Here is a 20,353-nt window from a genome sequence, read left to right on the forward strand (position 1 = left end):
TTTAATCAATATAATGATATTATAGTTTGCTAAATAACATGTCAATCCTCTTAATTGACACTCCGCCTAATCACGAATGTATTGAAAGGTGTGGTGCATCTATTTAATGCAATCAGAAGTACATTTTTGTCTGAATTAAAAGAATATTTTGAAGATAAAACGATTTTGAATAAATAGCAAGAGTTGCTTTCACAGCTTGGGATCTTGTCATTTTACTCTAGAAGACAGCTGTGCATAACCTAAGCTATAACTAACTGAGACAAAATTAATGAGCTGTTTCAGTTTATCTTCTCCTATTACAAGAAGCATAATTGAAACCAGAGGTAGATTTGTTTTGGTTTTTTTTTTTAATTCAGACAGATGTTTTAATCATAGGCGCAGTCAAAACAGTGAGTGTTGTGAAGGGAGCAGACTGCTACATTGGCCATTTTCTTTATTTCCCATCCACATAATAAAGGTAAAAGAAAGCTCTTTTCTACTCTCACTGCTTTAGTACTTTCAAAATGAATCATCTCTTCCACATGTTTGCCTAATGAGTGCATGTCTGAACTCGCTCTTTTCCAGCACATCATCACTGGCTGTCTCTGGTTATGGGGTCACGGGCCAGGGTGTTCTCAAGCTTTTAACATTATGGTCAGAAGAAGATTCAAGTTTATTTGGATGACTTAAGTTTCTGCATATGACTTGTTGGTCACCTGTTTTTAGAGTCGGGATTCTGGATTGAAAATTCAAATTTGAGGCCAAAGTCATAACTCAGGGGCTAACTCAGTTAGGGGGGGGTGGAAATGAACAGGATGAGCTCACACTTTCAGCTGCCTGCCTCCTGGAATATATTAGCTGTACATTCTCATAATGTCGAGGCAAGAGAGGGGCCACATCGCTACAACTGCAAGTGAATCTTAAAGCCTCCAAAGCCACAGACATCACATTAAGCTGTTTGCCCCTTAAGACGGTGTGGTGCCGGTTATGGACTCCTCCAAGTTGGTTTGTTTTATGTAGACTGTTATTTCGGATGATCCATAGCACTATCTGTGTAATTACAGCATGTGTGTGTCTAAACAGAGTTAGACATATGGGGCTGTGCTGTCATACGGCATCAAAGTGAGCAGTATTCGTTTGATTGAAGAGCATGCGAGGGCACGCAGGCCACAGCAGGCTTCACTTTAAGCCCAGAGAAAGAGTCATGCTATGGATAAAAAGGTCCGCCAAGGCCAGTGTAACATCCCTATGAGGCTGTCATCTAATCTAACCATTGTGGAGGCCAAGATTACAGGAATGGATATTATATCTATATTTTATCCGCCCTTGCTATATCCAAACATTTGCAGCATTTTTGTGTGTGTGCGTGCGTGCGTGTGTGTGTGTACATTTGTTGTCTGAATCACTTAACTATGATTGGGAATGTCTGCTTTGAGTTGGGAAGATATGACAAGGATAGAGAGGGGCAGATTATCATGTCTCGCAAAAGCAAAAGTTAAATAAGACGCAGCAGTGAGAACTGATAGAGGGAAAAAAATGATGACGCCTCAGGGAAAACAAAGTGGGAAGGAGGGAGAAGGAGGAGAGAAAGAGAGACCTGCAGCGCACCATCGAGCAGCAGCTCGGAGCCACGTCAGCACAATAGAACGAGGCAAAAGTGGAACCCCAGACTTCCCTCCCTCCGCCACCCCTGTTTTCACTGCTTTTCCATCATCCAGCTCCTCCTACAACATCACACAATATTACAGGGCTGGATCACACACATCTGCTACGTACTTTCAAGAGGGACATGCATTATCTAGGTTTGTCCAACATTTGCATGTGACTAAGCAACAACAGTTTTTTTTTTTTTTAATATATAGGTTTTGTTGTAAAGCACAGAGACATTGCTCACATGTTTCAGCAAGGAGTGAACTAGTTAAACAGGGAAGTGAAAGATTAAACACCGGGCAGAGCCTGCCCAAGATCCTATAAAGTAAAAGTAGAGTTGACATAAATAATCAAGTTATAGCAGCCAATAAAAGCGCTACCTGGAGGGGAAGAAAGGAACAGGTTAGGTGGGAGCAAATACAAATTGCTTTCCAGTCATGTTAAAACATTATATCTGCAGTTTACAATGAGGAAAGGGTGAGAGGTCACAAAGCCGACCAGGTGGCAATAATGGGAGGTGAGTTAAAGATGTAGGAAGGACCACTTACATCTGAAGTGTATTATAAGAACTGGTCAGGAGTTCTGATTTAATAGACTTCGGGTAGGGATGTCCCTGATGTCTAATTCTCTGTTAAGATAAGTCAAATAGTGTAGATCAGGGATGTCAAACACATTTTGCATGCAGCTGCCTGATGACACTGCAGCTCCAACTCGTGGTGGGACAATGAGTCACGGTTGGGAAGAGTGTTGAAAGTGGATGGAGGCAGACACTCACCTGGGTAAAGCTGTTTGGTGGGGGCACTGAGTTGGGCATCTTTGGTTACTCTGTAAGCAACATCGGACCCTTGTGATGACCTCCTTTGTGAACAGAAACCCGTTGTTCTTGTAACACCCTCAGGTAAACTGTGAAAATCTAAAATCTTCAAGAGGTCTGCTGGTTCGGCTACAAAAAAAACGAGAGAAGAGAAACAGAACAAAAAAAGAGATGTTAGCTATAAAGAAGAATCATGTTGAATGGTGCTTTATTTTCCCAGACATTGGCCAGTTTACAATATTGTTTATAAAAACACAAATATAGACATTATACATTTTTGCATAAAATCATAATTATGCCAAATTACTTTCATAATTCACTTGGTTTTGCCGAGTCAGATATAGCAGTTACGGTACTTAGCAGGAGTTATCACTGTTGTGGCTCAGAGAAGATCTTTGCTCTCTCTTTCGGTACTAAAAAGAGATCTACCCATATATCGATCACCAAGATCATGGGTTGGAGCCGCATGAAAACCATCCCTACTGTCCATTTCCCTGCAAGGCTAAATCTCCTGCGACCTCCCCCTCTGACCGCAAACGTACAATTTGCACACTCTCGAGCCAGTCGGTCCGGCTGCAGTCAGGCCACCGCAGGAGTACAGCGGGTCAGAACAATGTAAAACGGGGGTTTGACCCTGAACCGCGCCATCACGTGCCAAAACCGCCCAGGACAAACAGTTCCAGCTGTTCCTGCAGCCAGATGCACACACACACACACACGCACGCACGCACACACACACACACACGCACGCACGCACAACAAGCTGCACAATGGCACACATTAACATCCAGGCTTTCTCAAGCAGAGCAATAAGGCCATGTCCTTTGAGACAGCAATGGACGGCCGGAGGTTTTTTAGAGCAGGCCAAACACTAAAATGAGGAAACAAACTGAAAACAAGACCTGGGAAGGATTTTATGGCGCAGGAGTTGAGGAAATAAAACAAAAACAAAAGCGGGCAGGCTGTGGTATTCCGCCTGATTATGTGCACGAGCAAAAAAAAAAAAAAAAAAAAACCCCACTTGGATGAGATTGAAAGCGCAAAAACACACACACACCCACATGCAGGTGAAGCAGTCCTTGTGTCCGCCTACAAAGACCACACACACTGTTTGTTCAAAGAAAAAAAAGAAAAAAGAAAAAGAAAACGCACTCAATAGCCCTATCCATCTGAGAGTGAAAGGGCTGCTGCTCAGGGAAGGGAAGCGGCCGATCGAAGCTAAGCCTCAGTGCCGTCTGCATTGCCCTGCAACCACCGGCAGCTGGATGTCATTATACATGATTCACGTGCAGCACTGATCAATTAGAAAAAAAGAAAAGAAAAAAAAAAAAAACGTTCTTATGCAAAGGTTTCCATTTATGAGCAGTCTGGCTACACGTGTTCCTCCACAGCTGTGCAATGACTGTGAAAGATGACTTCCTTACCGACAGTCTATTGCATCTTACTTCCTCTATCAGCACAACAAAAGTCTCGACGGAGAGTCTGAAGCCATAATTAGTCAAAACGCATGTAACGGCTTGTTACAGGAGAAATGAACACACTTGTTTAAATCGAACAAAATCTACAACACATTCGTTTTGGTTTTTTTCATTGGAGAAGGTGATTGATGTGTCTAATCAGCTTGGGGTGTTTGAACCTTCCCATCGCAGAAGGCAGCATTGCCTATGAGGAGGAATCATTTACGGCAGAAACGAGAGGTGCATCTCGCAGGAGCCTTTTAATCTCGGGGCACCACACCCAAGTGTTTCGAGACTCACCAAGACGGGCCTGAAACCACGTCAAGAGGATAACTACACTCATGTTTCTGTCAGTCCGAGCCACTGGATGACAGAGCCTCTAAGCAGGTGAAGGGTCTAAGCAGAAAGAAAAAGACATCTTTGTCTGTCATCAGCTTACAATGAAAAGACACAGAAATCCGCCCACCATCCAGAAAATGTCTATCATTCACCGCGATGACAGAGGTTCCTTTAATGGGACCGACCATGTTGGGAATGTGCTTTCATTGAAAAATGCCCCGATCCTTCTGTCTCGAGTTAACTTTCATGTTTGGAATTATTGATGATTTTATCATGATTTTACAATAAACCACAGTTTCAAAATGATTTATTTACTCAGCAGATCACAAGCACATGTAGAGCTTATGAAAACTGTCAAACTGAATACAATAGACCATAAACATATTTCTATTCAGATTTTGTTTCTGCAAGTTTATTCCAAGCATTAGTTCAGTTTATAAAGGTTTATAACTCACATTTTGTTTTCCTGGCTGTTGACGCCTTGGACCCGTTACTGCTGATTGTCACTTTTAGTTTGGTTTTAGCTGGATTACCACAGGGAGAACATACAAGCTCCACACGTTAAGTCCACCAAGCCCACAATCGAAATAATTTTTCCGTCTTTATAATCCCAATGAGCTATTCAAACATTCCCTCTCAGAGGTGTGACAACAGCAAATCCATACCATAGACTAGGCTACTTTGTACGCTGGGTGCTCTACCTGCCACAAATTGGATTCAAACCTACGACCTCAAGTTTCAAGGTCAAGACTTCTCTCAATGCACAACTTAAGGAGGTATTGAAGTTTAAATGTTAGGTCAAGTACGTTCTTTTACAGGGCTCGCCACATTAAGTCATTGCAATGGCAGAGATTGTCTTCAACTCTACAGTACGTCAGACAAAGTTTATTTAATTTTAGAAGTCGTAATAAATTTTTTTTTTATAAAACAAGCCCTGCAACTGTTGCATTAATTCATTATCAGTTTCAATATACACACAGAGGGAGTGACTGCTCCCTCGCCACTAAACTAACAGACGAGTGACACATAAACTGGCACAGACAGGCCACTCTCATTTAAAATGAAGTTTAACAACAGCCATGGTTGACCGAAGGGTAAGCCCATAGGCTTTCTCCCCAACCCCCATTTTTTTTTTTTTCCATCAGACAGCCACAAATGTTCCCCGTGAAAAACCACAACAGTTTTTCTCTGACACAACAGTAATTCCTTACTAACCTGCCAACATCCAACAGCACATTATCCCTTGGTAGACACATCAATCCGGTCACTGACGGCTGCACGAGGGCGGCCCATACAAGGCATGGAAATAGCAAAGTCGCAGCTGACACAGTGACCGCATGTGCAAGTGCTCTAACTGAACCGCTGCCAAATTAGAGTCAAAATGCAGTGTTAAAAATCTGATCGTAATGTTTGCAGACAGCGGAGTGATGTTTGGGATTTGAGGATTTTTACAACCGACCAGCCACCGCCTCCGTTTTCCGTCTGCCCCTTTTAAACATGTCGCCATAGTCTCTCTCTCTCTCTCGCTCTCTCTGTACCGCACACATTGTGCCCTTTTCCTAATTTGGACACAGCTTTGCTTTGTTTTGTTTGGTCTGCAGTCTGTGCTTGTAACAGGTGAAATCTCCTCAGCTCATCTTTAACTAATTCATCATTGAAATCCATCGCAGCATCCCATCGTCCACAAAGCATATATATATATATATATATATATACCTTCATTATAACTTCATTATTACCTTTTCCTCTTTAATCTCATTAAAGTTAATTCTATTAATCATGTCCTGAATGTATTAATAAAACATTTTCCCTGGTATTTTAATTTTCTTCAACCTAAATTATTATTTTTTTTTTTTACTGTTGTTATATTTATATTTTTCAATTCTACTCCTGAATCTCTACATCTCTATGTTTGAAAATGTCTTAACATTACCCACCCAGGTATATAGAATGACAAGTAAGTATATTATGATGTAATCCTAACCCTAACCCTAACCCACCCAGAAGCCACATCTATTTTATTCGAGCACAAACACAAAAAACATTGATAATGCTTCAACAAAGTACCCGTTGACGACCATAGAAATGATAACAATACCATGGAAACATCCACAGGGAAGGAAAAAAAGGTGGAGTCAATGCAAACTGTGTCATGACCCTTGCTGAGGAGTGTTGCCTTTGCTAATCCACACTGACACCATCAAATCCCAGGAAAGATCAGCAGCTTTTTTTTTTTGGGGGGGGGGGGTCACCAGTACTCCATTTACTGCATACATCATAACCACTCTCCTCAACCATCAGTTTATCATGTCATCAAAGTGCGACACGTTCTTTCTCATCTCTCCAGGTTCCTTTAATCCTCACGTGAAATCCTTGTTCTTGTTTTTATCACCGTAGGTTTTTAGATCCCCTTGGATCTGAGAGCAGCCACAGGCCAGGGGCAACTGGAAGTGAGCCAGGTGGAAAAGGCCAATAAGTTGAGAAGGAAGCCCAGAGGCAAGCACAATAAATGGCTTCTCAGGCGCCAACTACAAATAAGAGACCTATCGAAAATCCATCTGAAAAACAGCAAATGTCTTATTCAATAAGTAATGATTCACCCGATGCAAAGGGGGGGGGGGGGGGGGGGGGGGGAAACCCAACTCAACAACCATTTTTCTTGGCCTCGCACTTCAGAGTGTTATAAAAGTGCACATTATCACTTCTGCTTCCCTCTCATTAGCATATTCTCACACACCTTCATTCATACACTTCTCCGGGGTGAACCTCCAGAGGAAGCAGTCCTCGCCACATCCCAAACCACAGGTATGGCTCTCAGTCCCACCTTGTTAAGACGAGATGTTTACCTTCTTAAGCAGGGCCGTTCCCTCCGGGGAGCGGCACTTCCAGCACTGGATGCTAAAAATATGTTGGGTTTTATTTCCCCCCGTTGACCACAGACCCTCACATCCCGGAGGCGGCTCACACACAAACTGTTTACATGACACGGTCGTGTGTACATTTTCTCAGGGTCAGTCTGGTGTCCCTCCTCGGTGGCTTTGAATGCTTCCACGCAAGCAAACACGACCGCGGAAATGGACGTTTCTGCAGCCTCATGCAGAACACGGCTATGAGAGAGTATAAAGTGACAATATCGGATGGATTTACTTTGGATTTCCCACCACTCATACCAACACTTCTATCATAGGAGACCAAAAAATTGTTCATCATTGCATTAAATATTTGCAAAAGGGTATTTTGCATTTTGATTTCATTTTTCTCCAGTGTAAGCCGATTCAGGAGGGCCGTTGTCCCACAGGAGTCTCAGTAAAGCTGCACAGATTGACGATGACACATCACCAGATTGCAGTATGTTAGAAAAGACACAAACTCCAAAAACATGCAGGACTCTTCGGTACTGGATTTTAAACCACTGTCTGAAGCAACCCAACAAAACACAACAAATCCATTGAGCTCTTCAGCCTCTCATCCCAGCCATATGATGCATATTGCAACACATTGAAGACGTAATCGAGATGCATGCAGTACCGGAGTTGGCCACAGGCTTCTGCAGTAAATGACTACAATTACATACAGTACATTCAAACCATGCACATGTTCTTCAAAGCTCATGTTTTAAAGGCTATGGTGTTAAAAAAAAAAAAAGATGGCGTATCGACAGTTGGTTCGTCACACAACACATGCAAAGGAATAAACTGAGATGAGAGAAGTACAAGTTAGAAAAGAGCTTTTTTTTAATGTGATTCTCACAAAAATTTGTGGTTTACTTTGTTTTCATCTTTTTACAGGTCTGTTTGTCAGACATGGGTTGAACACGATGCTGCGTAGTAAAATGTAATGAATTCATAAAAGCACAGATTTAGGCTTTGAGTTATTTTAAACGCTGTGGCAAAACACTACATTTCAACAAACTGCTGCAGACAGAAGGAGGCCCGATGTGCTTTTATTTATATAAATATGTTTCCCTCCCTACCTGACTGCACTTTCTTCTTTTTTTCCTGTCTTTACGAGCTACGGTGCCAGATTCATAATCCTGCCGTTGGCTCCGTGCCAAGATTGTGGCGGATCCCATTCCTCTAAATAATCATCCTAGCCTCTATTTCCAGAAATGCACACTTTCACGTACGCACACACTCTGCTGTGTAGCAATACTTAGTCACTCCAGACGGCACCATTTCATCTGACAGGAGGAGGGGAGCCGCACCAGTGAATTAGGACTTTTTCATGGAGGGGTGGGGTGCAAGGGGGGGGTGGATTAACATTCTTCCCGCTTTCACTGCCCCCTATCCTCCTCCTCCGGCCCTTCCTGAAGTGAGGGCTGACTCTCCAGGCACATGCTTGACCTGGCGCTGAGGACAAGGAGTAATTAGCAGCCATAAAGAGGACCCTGCCCTTCTTGGAAACCTGCACAGCTGAAAACAAGAACGCCCAATGAGAGACTTCCCCCTCCTAGAGCGCATCACCGACAGCCAGGGTGCAAGAGTCTTTTTTTTTTTTTACTTCAGCTGATTTTGTTATAAAACTTGAAGCCAACTGTTGTGAAGCAGGAAGCTCACCGTGGGTGCATCAGGTTACAATTAAAGCACCCCCGTGACTTTAATTACAGTAAATCTATGTGAAGTTTAAAAGAGGAAGTATGACGTCCTGGCACACAGAGTTTAAAAGTGGAATTCATAACCGATGAAAAGCACATGTTTAATTCAGGATTGTCAATGGGCTTAACATCTAAGCCTTATTTGGTGTAATATAACCAACGATTCACGCTGTTTAGTGGTTCTCACACTTAAGCTGTGTAATATTCCTCTGGTACACTTCATTGAAGCATTTATTCCATTTTGGTAACAGTGTTAAATGCTGAGCTAAAGATATAAAAACAGTCTTGTCAGTCTTATCAGTTTATCCTATTAAAACATTTTCCCTGGATATCATTTGGATGCTCACACAATGACTAAAGCAGTTCCCAACCTCGGGACAAGACCCCATTGGTTTCTAGGAGTTTATTATAATTATACCTGCGCGTGCCAAATAGAACTATAACACAACACTGGAACCTAAATCAGACTGTGGAACTTTCCATTTCTGACATTTCGAAGGCTGTGTCAGTGTGTACGCATGTGTTTGGCTTCACTTTAATGGTTTAGCAAATCAAGAGATTGGTGAAGTTTTCTGGAGTCTTTCTGGAAATCTGAGGGGATTCAAAGAAATAATGGGCATAACCTCAGACCTAATCATGCTTATTCTTTACACTTAATATATAAATACTTCACATAGAAGTGGTCCAACCTGTATTTAGTTTACAAAGTTGGTATTTGTTGAAGGCGACCAAATGATAACTGGATTACAAAAGCAGGACTTGAGGACTTAACGCCGATTTTTACAGCCAGTTTGACCACAAGGCCACAAATGCATGAACTGGATCATGTTTGTAAATGGGAACTGTTTCTGAAACATCTTACCAAGTATAAAATACAGGCATAAATTCATTAAATATACTTCAAACATCAACTGTATCCAACTGGTGTAGAGAAATGCTTTAAAAAATATTTCGTTAAATCAATTAGCTAGTAAACACTGGTTACTTTTTATAGGAACTTTTTTTCAATCAAAGCTTAATTTGACATTCCAATTAAGTGTTGCCTTTCATTCTTTTACAGCTTTAAGTTGGTACAACTTGTCCTGACTAAGTGGCCACAAGACATAAACTTCTCTGCCAGAATTACAGTCTAATGCTTATCAGACTATTTTGTCAACCAACCCATGACTTCATGGAGTTTAAGAATCTCAAATATATGCATTCAATAAGAAAACAACCCCGACAACCAAACTCATCCCTCCTTCGCTGACCTCAACCTGTTGCCCCTCGGTGTCATGTGACCAGACGTTGGGAATCATCCTCCAGGCATTGGCTTTATGCTAGATTGCGCACATTACACTGCAGATGTGCAACACATGAGTAAACTTATGCAAGCATGTACAAGAACGGGGATGCCGAGGTGCGAGATGTCAAGCCATCACACATACCTCCACACCTCAGCTTAATTAAAAGTACTCAGACGGGCTTCTTGGTGACTACAATAGCATTGCCCTCATCACTTTGTGAGGTTCAGACGAAGGCTTAAGTTACACCAATTCTGATCTGGCACTATGAATGTACTCATCAAGAAGAAAAATAAGTCCATGCATAAAAAAACAAGCCTGTAATTTTTAGATTTTTTTGTCATGCTTTTAGTTTGTGTTTTGTTTTTTTTACATATTCTGATTAATGCTATCAGCAGAGTTCCGCAACTGCTTCACCTGACTTCACATGCTGTTTTTAGTCGTAGCAAAAGGAGTGATGTTGTTGGCAGCTCCTTTGTTTGCAACAAAAATGTACCATCCAACACCATTAGGGTGAAAGCATATCGCTTTATCGTGGAGGAGTTTTTTCCTCTCGGAGCCAACTCAGATTTAAACAACACAAAATGAAAAAAAAATTAAGCCTGCAAAATTAGTTCAGCTAAGTTTCCTTTTATCTGCAAACTCCAGGTCCAGGCATTTCAGGACACTGACACAGTGACCTGAGCTGTGAGCTGCACGTGGAAAAAGCAGCAGGGAGGACCAGGCAGAAGAGGAAATGAGAGGAGAGTGAGGTCTCTGTGTTTATTTGCCAAATGCGTTCACTTCAGTAAGTTTGATCAACACACGCTGGCGATTTCCATTAGATGCTGCAGCATAAAATCTCCTTCTCTGATTGTAAAAGGACAAGACAGTAGGCAGACTGCAGAAAGTGTCACACACACACACACAAGTCACACACACACAAAACACACCTGAAAGACGATCCAGAGCACAGAGTTTTTTTGGGGGGGGGGGGTTTTCTGACCAGAGCTCCTCCTGTGTTCTTTGGGACTCAGCGCTTCATTTCAGCTCTTATTGCTTTAACAGTGGGAATTCCAGATGGTTTACTTCACTGTCTCCGCACTGCAGCTCACAGCAGCAAAGATAAATCATTGCCTGCCGCAGACTAAGATGGAAAAACTGAGTCAAGATTCCACGGCGCACCTCCGAGCGCTCATTTTGCACCAGGAAAGTGCAGAAATAGTTACCTTTGTGATCACCGGTTATCTCTGGCTTTTTATCTGTTTACCACCGCCCTCCCTCTGTGGCTTTGTCTTCCTCTTCATTTACAGTGACATCTCCAACTGCCTGTTTCATCTTCTCCTGCAATAAGCTTTCTTATTATTTTGCATCTCCCACTGCAGATGTGGTTTTTAATGGTTTGGCTGCTGAGAAATTCATAAAAATGATGGCCCTGCAGCACCGACACAACACAACCATTCCCACACGCACGGCTTCATAGATTATTACCATTGCTCCAGCAATCAACAGCTTGACAAAAAAAAACAAAAGAAAAACTACGGAATGGAAACTAATGTATATAATATCCTGCAGAGAAATTAAGCTTTTATCTTTGTTAAAGACTTTCCAGGTCTGACAGAAGTGAAGCTCAGCAGCACATTCTCAAGGTGGTGCAGCGCCTCTGGCTAATATCAGGAATTGATCCAAATATGCAATGTTTTCTGGCAGAGGATGAGCTTCATCTTCAAATTACTAAACCTCAAAACACTAAATCAATCAGAGATTGCCAAAGTCTATTTACAGCTGTACTTTTTTTAAAAAAATTTTTTAAATGATAAACAATGCCATCTCAACAATTTTTTGTGAGATTGGTTCAATCCAAGCTTAACTGTGCCCAAAACAAATAATAAGATTAGGATAACCTAAAGAGGATAAGTTAATTCAACAAAATATTTAGTTAAGCTGAGCTCAATTTTTAAGTTCACTTTAACTTAACATTATCTTGAGTCTCAAAGTTGTTGGTTTAAGTAATATAATGACCCTGTAATTGGGAAACGGTTGTACAACTTCAGTTTTTTTGGTTTTTGTCACAATAAAAACATATCACAACTAAACTTGATTTTTGTTATCTTCACTTTTCATTCTCTAACATGTTATTTTAAGCATAATGAACACAGTGACTAAATATGTTGAGGCTTCCAGGTCAGATTACTTTTTTCTGAGACAAAACGATCAAAATATGCTTTTATAGTGGGGTTTTTGATTTTTTTTTTTTTTTTTTAGCTAATTACTTGACAAAAGTCCTGGAATTCCACTAGACTGTCGGTATTTACAAGGGAAGATGCTTCAGAAAATACATTGCATCAACAGTAGCATACATTAGTTTTGAAATGCACATGCAATCTTGAAAGGTGTCAAAATGAAAAGAAAATAACAGGCAACCAAAGATTTTTGTCAGAAAGCTGGATAAACAGTGCCAAGATACAATGGGAACACTTAGTAAATCAATCATTGTTCTTGTACTAGTGGTAGCACACACATACAGCAACTGAAGCCTGAGGAAAGGAAACATTGCCATCTCATGCACCGTGCCAAATATAACGCACAAGTTGCAATGACAAGAGAAGTCAACCATCAATTCTCCCACTGACACGGGAAGCAGTGTCGTGCTTTAGGAACTTCAAGCCCGTGGGTGAAACAGAGGTCCGTGTGCGAGTTAACTACCGTGAAAATCATTCAGCTCCCTCATCAAGTATAAATCATCGAAATCAGCAAACTATTCCTGAACAATCTGACATAACTACTGGATCAAAATGGTTTGAGCTGGGGGCTATTAAACAAAATCCAGCAGAGCCATCCAAAATATCAGTTTTCACCAATAAGTCCTCTTTCGGTGATGTCATCCCTATTTTTTTTTTTCCCTGCGGTTTAATGCCACATTAGTGAAGAACTGGCAATAACAACTGTTTATCTGAAGCTGCATGACTTATAATAGCCACCGACCACAATTGATTAGCATTAACATCATGGATTTAATCCTGGTGCCAAACACCAGAGTGTTTACTGATTTAACATTAAAGATTAAAAAAAAAAGAAGAGCCAATTTATTACATTTTCTGCACACTGAACTTAGAACCATTAGAGTGTTCATTGGTAAGTCTATACATGATTTTAATGAAACTCCATTTTAAATCAAAAGCGCACCCTCTTTAAGAAATCACACACCAGTATACAGCCAACCGCGATGACATTTTAATGACTACTGCTCAGTCCGGTCCGGTCAGCAGAGATTTTGGTGCAATTGAACTTTTGATGCCACAGGCTGTGGTTTGCTTCTCGAGTCCTGGATGTGGTTGGACTTTGCCTAACTGAAGCCAAAAAGGCTTTTGTTGCACAAAGATTGTGGTTTTGGCTGTATATTCAGGCAGCATCACTGCATCTCATGCTTCAAAAAAAAAAAAAAAAAAAATGTTTTCAAGATGAATCGTCGGTCATACTCCGAAGTGGGAATATCTGTGCATAACTGTAATGAAGCGCTTGCCTTATTTCCCATTAAATTATATTGCACAGGGGATAAGAGTTTTCACCATAACGGAGAATATTTTCTTATTATTTCCATTCGACAAATCCATACAATTTCTGGGTACATCAATCAATTGTTCCAAACAACATTTCAGACCTTCAACACACAATTGCTAAATGTCTGCAGCTGACACGTGGCTCTTTTATTTTTCCCATCGGTCTGCCACATTTCCTTGAGCTTGCTTCACAACATGTGAGCATTTGCGGTCAATCTTCGGCTCCGTCCGTTTTTTCGCAATTAAACCAATTTAATTAAGTCTCGGGTTTAACAGCGAAAATACTGCTGAATGAGCAAAAATCCGCTGCCTTTCCAGTCAATGTTTCACTAACTTTGTCACCAAATAAATTACAAATAGAACCCAACTCACAACAGTAAACTATCTGAAGTCATCAGAAATCATTGTGTTTCTCCTTAGAAGGGTAAAAAAAAGAAAAACTGCTTACAGTCAGTTCTTCTGCTGCCCAGGCTGTGGCTAAGCTCGGGCTGGGGAAGGGGGAATGGGGTTGGAAAGGATGACTCATACATTGCTTTCCATGCTCAATGATTATAATACCCCATTACAGAGAAAAGTACTGTTTCCCAGCTGAAGTGAACACTCGGCTTGTGAGCCTGGACCAGACTTTAACTTTTCACTCTGCCATGCACTGCGTGTTGCAACAAAGCATACTGTTAGAATCAAACACCGGGAGTGGGAGTGGGAGTTGCATCATGGGCAAACTCATCCAACTTTTACATCATTGAGGTGCCTCGTGTTGACATTTCAAATAATGCTGTTTCCATTTTTCTTGGGCTTTATTAGTTTTGTGGTTTTTTTGTTTTATCTCTAAGACAAGACAAAAAGACAAAAAGACAAAAAGAACACTTTTAAAGTGAAATGATCAGATACTAGGTTTGGGCAAGGGATCACCTTAATTAGCCACTGGCTTTGAATCAAGCACAATGTCTCATGAGTACAAACCACCATTGAGTAGTTCAAAACAATTATTTGACCCTTAATTCGTCTGGAAAGGAATAGGCGATATAGTGTCCAGGATATGGCAAATAATGCACTGTTTGTGCAGCACAAAGGATCTCCTTAACTCTGACAGTGGGTCGAAACCTGGTCCCGCATACTTTGTTTTATCTTCCATGTTATTATCAGGCATTAGAGCTGATTTACAGAGTCCTTTCCACAAAGCCTGCATTTACAGACTGAAGTGGCACATGCAGTCGAGGGGTCACTGCGTCTCGACAGCCCACCTCACTCAGATTCCTTACCCACCGCCATGGCGATTGGCGTACACACAAGAGCCCACTTTTCCCCTTTGCCTCTTATCTGATTTGAGTTGGGCATGACCTCAGGGCTGCTCTATAAAGGTGCATAACAAACAGCTTTTTTTTTTTTTTTAAATGTAAAGTTTTCTCACTCTGGAGGATGATTACTGGGGAGAGGAACCTCGAGGACAAAAGCTGGCTCGAAAGATGACTATGTCCACTGTTGAGGTTATTGGGACAGTGAGACCGCCGGTGCTCTCTAGTGGCCGGAATGATTTTGGCAGGACCAACGAAGAAAGTAAAATAACTGGAATTAAAAAGGCTTCATTCAGGAGGACAGTTGATGGCAGTTGCGTGTATATAACCATGCATCGTCTTCCAGGAGACAACTGGTGGGGTGGTCATCTAAAAGGCAGTGGGTGCCTGAAAATATCCAAACCACAACACTGACATTGTGTTTATTTTTGTTGACATGATGATGAAGGTCCAGTGCACTCGGCAGTGGTATAAATATGGATAAGAGATGTATTTTCAGTTATGAAACGTCAGCAGTTTAAATGCTTGTGTACAATGCTCATTCTGGAGACTTGCTTCAACTAACAGGAACTGATCTCTCTCGCTCTCTCTCTCTCTCTCTCTCTCTCTCTCTCGCCCTTGGTTTAAATACAATATTTGAGAGAGATTAGCAACTTTTTTTAAGATTAGCATACAAGTGAATGTTTGTGTTTTAACTCAAAACTTATATTACTGGACATGGAAATGGTCTCACTTGTATATTTCAGGGCAAGCAGCTGTAAACTTATCATATAAATACCCAAAAAAACTGAGTTATACAATTTCCCCAACGTTGTATGGAATCTTTCCCTCATGAGGGTCTTTACCAAGGGTGACCAAAGAGGAAAATTTGACTTATCCAAATAAATTCCTTTTGAAGACAAATTGTCCAGATATAAAGAGACTGTAAATGAAAAGCAGCTGTGGACCAGCTGTATTCGACCTTTAACCCTGTCATAAATTCGGCCTGCTTGAACCCCCCCCCCAAAAAAAGAACCTTTTAATGACCCTGGATGTGAATGTGCAAACCCGGCTAAAAGGCAAGACATGCTGCTATTATTTTAACAAACTGTGCTTTAAGACTGCAGATGGTATTTTGGTTTGAAATTCTCTCCAAAACCTAGCACAGGACGATGTATTTTCCCTTGAAAAAAAAGGCAACAGTATTCTTTTTTTTTTTTTTTTTTCGTGGTCCCCTGTTCCACCAAGAATGGGAAGAAAACATCTGGAAGACATTTTTTCTGGCTTTTTGGAGGGTTTAGCAGACAGCACAATGGAACTTATCAAATCCAGATGGAAAGGCGCTCAGTAAAACAGCCAGGCCTTCTTCTCTTTAGCCCTTTTAAAACGTACTTAAGGATTAAAAAAATATATCAGCTCCCTAATATATAGCACAACTCTCGGGTCATGAGGACGCTTCATGATTTCTTAGCACATCGACTAGTCCTTTCAGTCGCCATCGGTGGCTTTGGCCAAAATCCATCCTTGTTTTCATTTGCACAAGGTATTCAAAGAATGTTATTCCAGAATTTCTGATGACTAAAACACTTGGTACAAGTCAATTCTGCTCCAGTGTGAATGTTTGTTACAGTCAAAGTCCATCCAAGAGAGCTTTTGGTAAAGACAACAAACCACAGTGAAACGAGTCAAAACATATTTTTGGGGGGAGAAAAAAAGAGGCCATTGATTAAAAAGAAAGCAACTCAGCATTAAAAAAAAGCTGAATTTGGGTAGAAATTATGCCCCAGTTATGTCCCACAGACTATAAACAAGCAACACACAAACAAAGGTTAAAATCCCTTGTAAACTGCGAAAGAGATTTTTTTCCCCCTCTTTCACCCCTCAAGAGCGAGAGAATTCACTAAAACAGGAACTGGTGGAGCTACGACAGAAAGAATTCCTTTCTTCAGGCCATGAAACTGTAAACCTGACAGCAGCGGCAATCTGAAAGTCCTGACCTTCACCTCTGAACCCCAACCTCCCTTCTCATTCTTGATCTTTGTGTCTTATGGGCCCGCTGTTATTACCACTTTCTTTTTTTCGCATAGTTTGAAAAGCAAGGTTCCTTCACACATGCAAAAACAAGATGACCTCCCAGAAGCTCTGTGAATTGGGACTCAGTCTCACTAAACAAAGCTCAACTCATAACCAGTGTGCTCATCCTCAACCGCTCCAGCTGGTGAGACAATTTGGTAATATGTAACAAGAAGTAATGGCTTCAAGAAAATGTATGGGCATATTTCAACACTGGCTTTGTAACACACACGAAAACCATTTCGCAAGCAGGCTAACTAAGCGACTTGAGCATTTTAACTTTTCAGCATTTCAGCTTGAGAGCATTTTAGCTTTTCTCTCTTTCGATTTACAGATAGGCATTGCGTAGTTTTTCCTCGAAAGAAATGTGGGGGGGTTTTTTTCCTCGATTTTGTTGCAAGTGGCAGTAAGTTACCAGAAAGTCAAAGTCAGATCAACTTTACAGAAACCAGCTGTATCCAACTCGCTGAAGACGACCGGTGCCAGTTCGCAACATTAGCACATTTTGCAAGACAAAAACATTTACAGAACAAGTCCGTAAAAACGATGAGAATACATAAAATAGTTCTCGTCATTGCTGTCTTGTTTTGCTGCCCTCAAGTGGTGAAAGTAGTCAAATGGCTACATTAAAAGCGAAGTCATTTCAATTTATCAACATGATCATCCTCATTCATATCCAAACTATTAATAAAAGACGTAAATTCAGTTTTGTGATGATATGGTTTTGGCCACATTAGAGTCTTGGGAATTGGATTAATCGTGGGCCTACTAATAAACTGAGTAAACTACACACAAAACACACAAGTCTCCATGCTACATGATTAATTTGAAAATGTTATTAGTGACATCAGCTCTGTAAAACAATGTAACAATTGTAAGATAAAAAATTGATAAAGTAACAATGAAGACATAAAGCTATCATGTCACTGACTAGATGTTATATCTTGCTGTTATTGAGGGGATCTTTTTTTTTCCAACTCAATGTACAGACCTGATAAGTCCCAGAACCAATGATGGTATGTGACGGCAGGCCTCTGCAAACCTCTGTTAGAGTGTGCACTCACTCCCTTTGGCTGGAGGTCATGAGATTTTGGTAGAGATGAACATATTAAGGCTGAAGAACTGACTAATCACTTGCAATTAGTGTCACTCACTCTCAAAGAGAAGATATGTAGAATACAATGCATTCAGTTTAGTAATATGACCAAAACTGAACATAAAGCAACAGTTTTACCATGGTTGCTGTTTCACTGAACGCAAACGAGTCTAAACAATTAAATAAAATATGTATGTTTCTTAATTTCTATATTCTAGATAATTAGTTTACGCAAAGTCTGCCTGTGGTTGGAATGTTGCTAACACTCATCAAGTATTTCCCATTTGGCATGTGTCAAGTGTCGAGTTTCAGGAAGTGTACCAGTCCCCTTGAGGATCACTTACATGACTCTGGTTCCTCTATGTCACTTTTAAGAGTTAATTAAATCCAGCCTGAAAGCGTCAAAAAGACTCCAGACCTGCATGCTCTTGTCATCCCAACTCTTGTCTGGCTATACAAAATCACCCGAAAATCTGGATCTAACTATCATGCAGTGACTTAAGTTTAACTCTTAACATTTACAAGGCAACATGAAAGTAAACAAGCTGCAGTATTTCTTGCATGTCTGGCAGAGCATTTAAAGCCTCTAAAACCACAGACATTTCCACAAAGCATACATTCTCTGCAGCCACAACCAGCTTTAAATCCAACATTTAGGCTCCTCAAGGCACCCCATCAAATTCACACCATCAGCAAACTGTGCAAATCAGATGGAGGAAGCCACCTGTTCACCTCAAGGTCCCGTGTCAGAGCTCTGGAGCAGAAAGCACCACCAACCATGCCAGGCACTCTTAAGGTGCTAATAATACTTAGGCCACTGCATGACCTCTCCACAGCCCAAAGAGTGGTACTCTGGGATGATACATATCACATCTTCCATCCAGCCTAATTAATGCAGTGACATTTAGGCCAAGATACCAACCAGTTGCATGTATAATTTCAGACTGCGGGGTTATATAACTGTTACTAACAAGCATGGGGGGAATTTGCAGAATGCAATTAGTGAGATATGTGTTTGTTGGAGCCTCTGCTGTTGGGCCCATATTGATTTGGAGACTGTGCCGCGAGATGTTGGAGCAGTTAAAGCGGCTCCACCCAACCACTTCAGACACTCCAGACCCCTCCCTCTCAAAAAAAGCTCTGCTCATCCTCATCTGTTACCAAAAAAAAAAAAAAAAAAAAAAGACGCAGAAAAGTGTCTTTAAACTCTAACACATAAAAAGTCTTCTTAAAGTGACTTTTGAGAAACACATGTCCTACTTTTCCATCTGTAACTTTATTATGTTAATATGCATAGAAACTTTTTGCAATAAATCACATAAGATTATAAACAAATGCACACAATATGCTGCCGCGTGCGTAAAACTTTGCGCAAACTTGGCGTCCTTTTTTCCACCAGACAATATAAACCTTTGACAAGTCCCATACTCCCAGACAACCCAAACTGAATACATTAAGGCACAAAATAAAGGAGGAGGGGCAGACATCAGCAATCCTCTATACCCAAAGAGAGAGAAAAAACTTCTTTTTTCCCCCCAGCAGAGCTGCGCTTCTGCGTAAAAAAAAGCGCATACAACAGCAACAAAAAATCCCACCGTCGCATCTTACCTGAAGTTGTGTGCGACGTGACAAAAAGCAAAATCACCGCTAAAGTGATTTGAGCGTCCCTTATCCTCCGTTTAACTTTCCATCTTATAGGGGTATCCATGACCGCCACAGACGTCCACTGCAAAGTGGATTCACTTTCTCACTTTGGAGCGTCTTAATTGGACTTTGCAGCAAAACTTCTGCTCAGGACAAAAGAAGAAGAAAAAAATTAAAAATAAAAGCCAAAAGTCCCAGAGAAAGAGAAAAAAAAAGGGGGGGAGGGGGGATGTATCGTTATTTCTCAAGCAGCCATAAGGGGTTTGTTAGTGTGGGTTCCTCCAACTTTGCTTGACGGATGGACTCCGTCTCTCCCGCACTGCTCCGCTCCCTCTTCTGCGCGTCTCGACTCTCCTGCAGGGCTGCGCCTCCGATCTGGAGTGTGTTGCCCCCTCGCTGGGTCGTCACGTAGAGCACCCCCCCCAGTCAACGGGGCAGCACACACACACACACACACACACACACACACACACACACACACACACACACACACACACACACACACACACACACACACACACACACACACACACACACATTAAAAAAAAAAGGCTTTCCCTCGGCTGTCACTCACTTCCAAGGACAGCAAGCTCAGGCAAATCAGAGGAGTC

General features: G+C 41.3%; 1 protein-coding gene across 2 annotated transcripts in view; it reads right to left on the reverse strand.

Annotated features, from left to right (window-relative positions):
- col5a1 (procollagen, type V, alpha 1) overlaps window positions 1-20,121 on the reverse strand; it is a 79,650-nt gene extending 59,529 nt beyond the window's left edge. The window contains exons 1-2 of one of the 2 annotated variants that reach the window (XM_080510111.1): window positions 19,707-20,121; window positions 2,405-2,572 (exon numbers count right to left, since the gene is read on the reverse strand). In XM_080510111.1, the coding sequence (XP_080366237.1) occupies window positions 2,405-2,572; window positions 19,707-19,806 (268 nt within the window). In that variant the 5' untranslated portion in view covers window positions 19,807-20,121. The remainder of the gene's footprint in view (window positions 1-2,404; window positions 2,573-19,706) is intronic. The other variant, XM_080510110.1, reaches the window with a different exon arrangement.
- Window positions 20,122-20,353: the final 232 nt, after the last annotated feature.

This window comes from Blennius ocellaris (genome assembly GCF_963422515.1).
Source record: "Blennius ocellaris genome assembly, chromosome: 15".
In the NCBI taxonomy this organism is placed as follows: Eukaryota; Metazoa; Chordata; class Actinopteri; order Blenniiformes; family Blenniidae; genus Blennius; species Blennius ocellaris.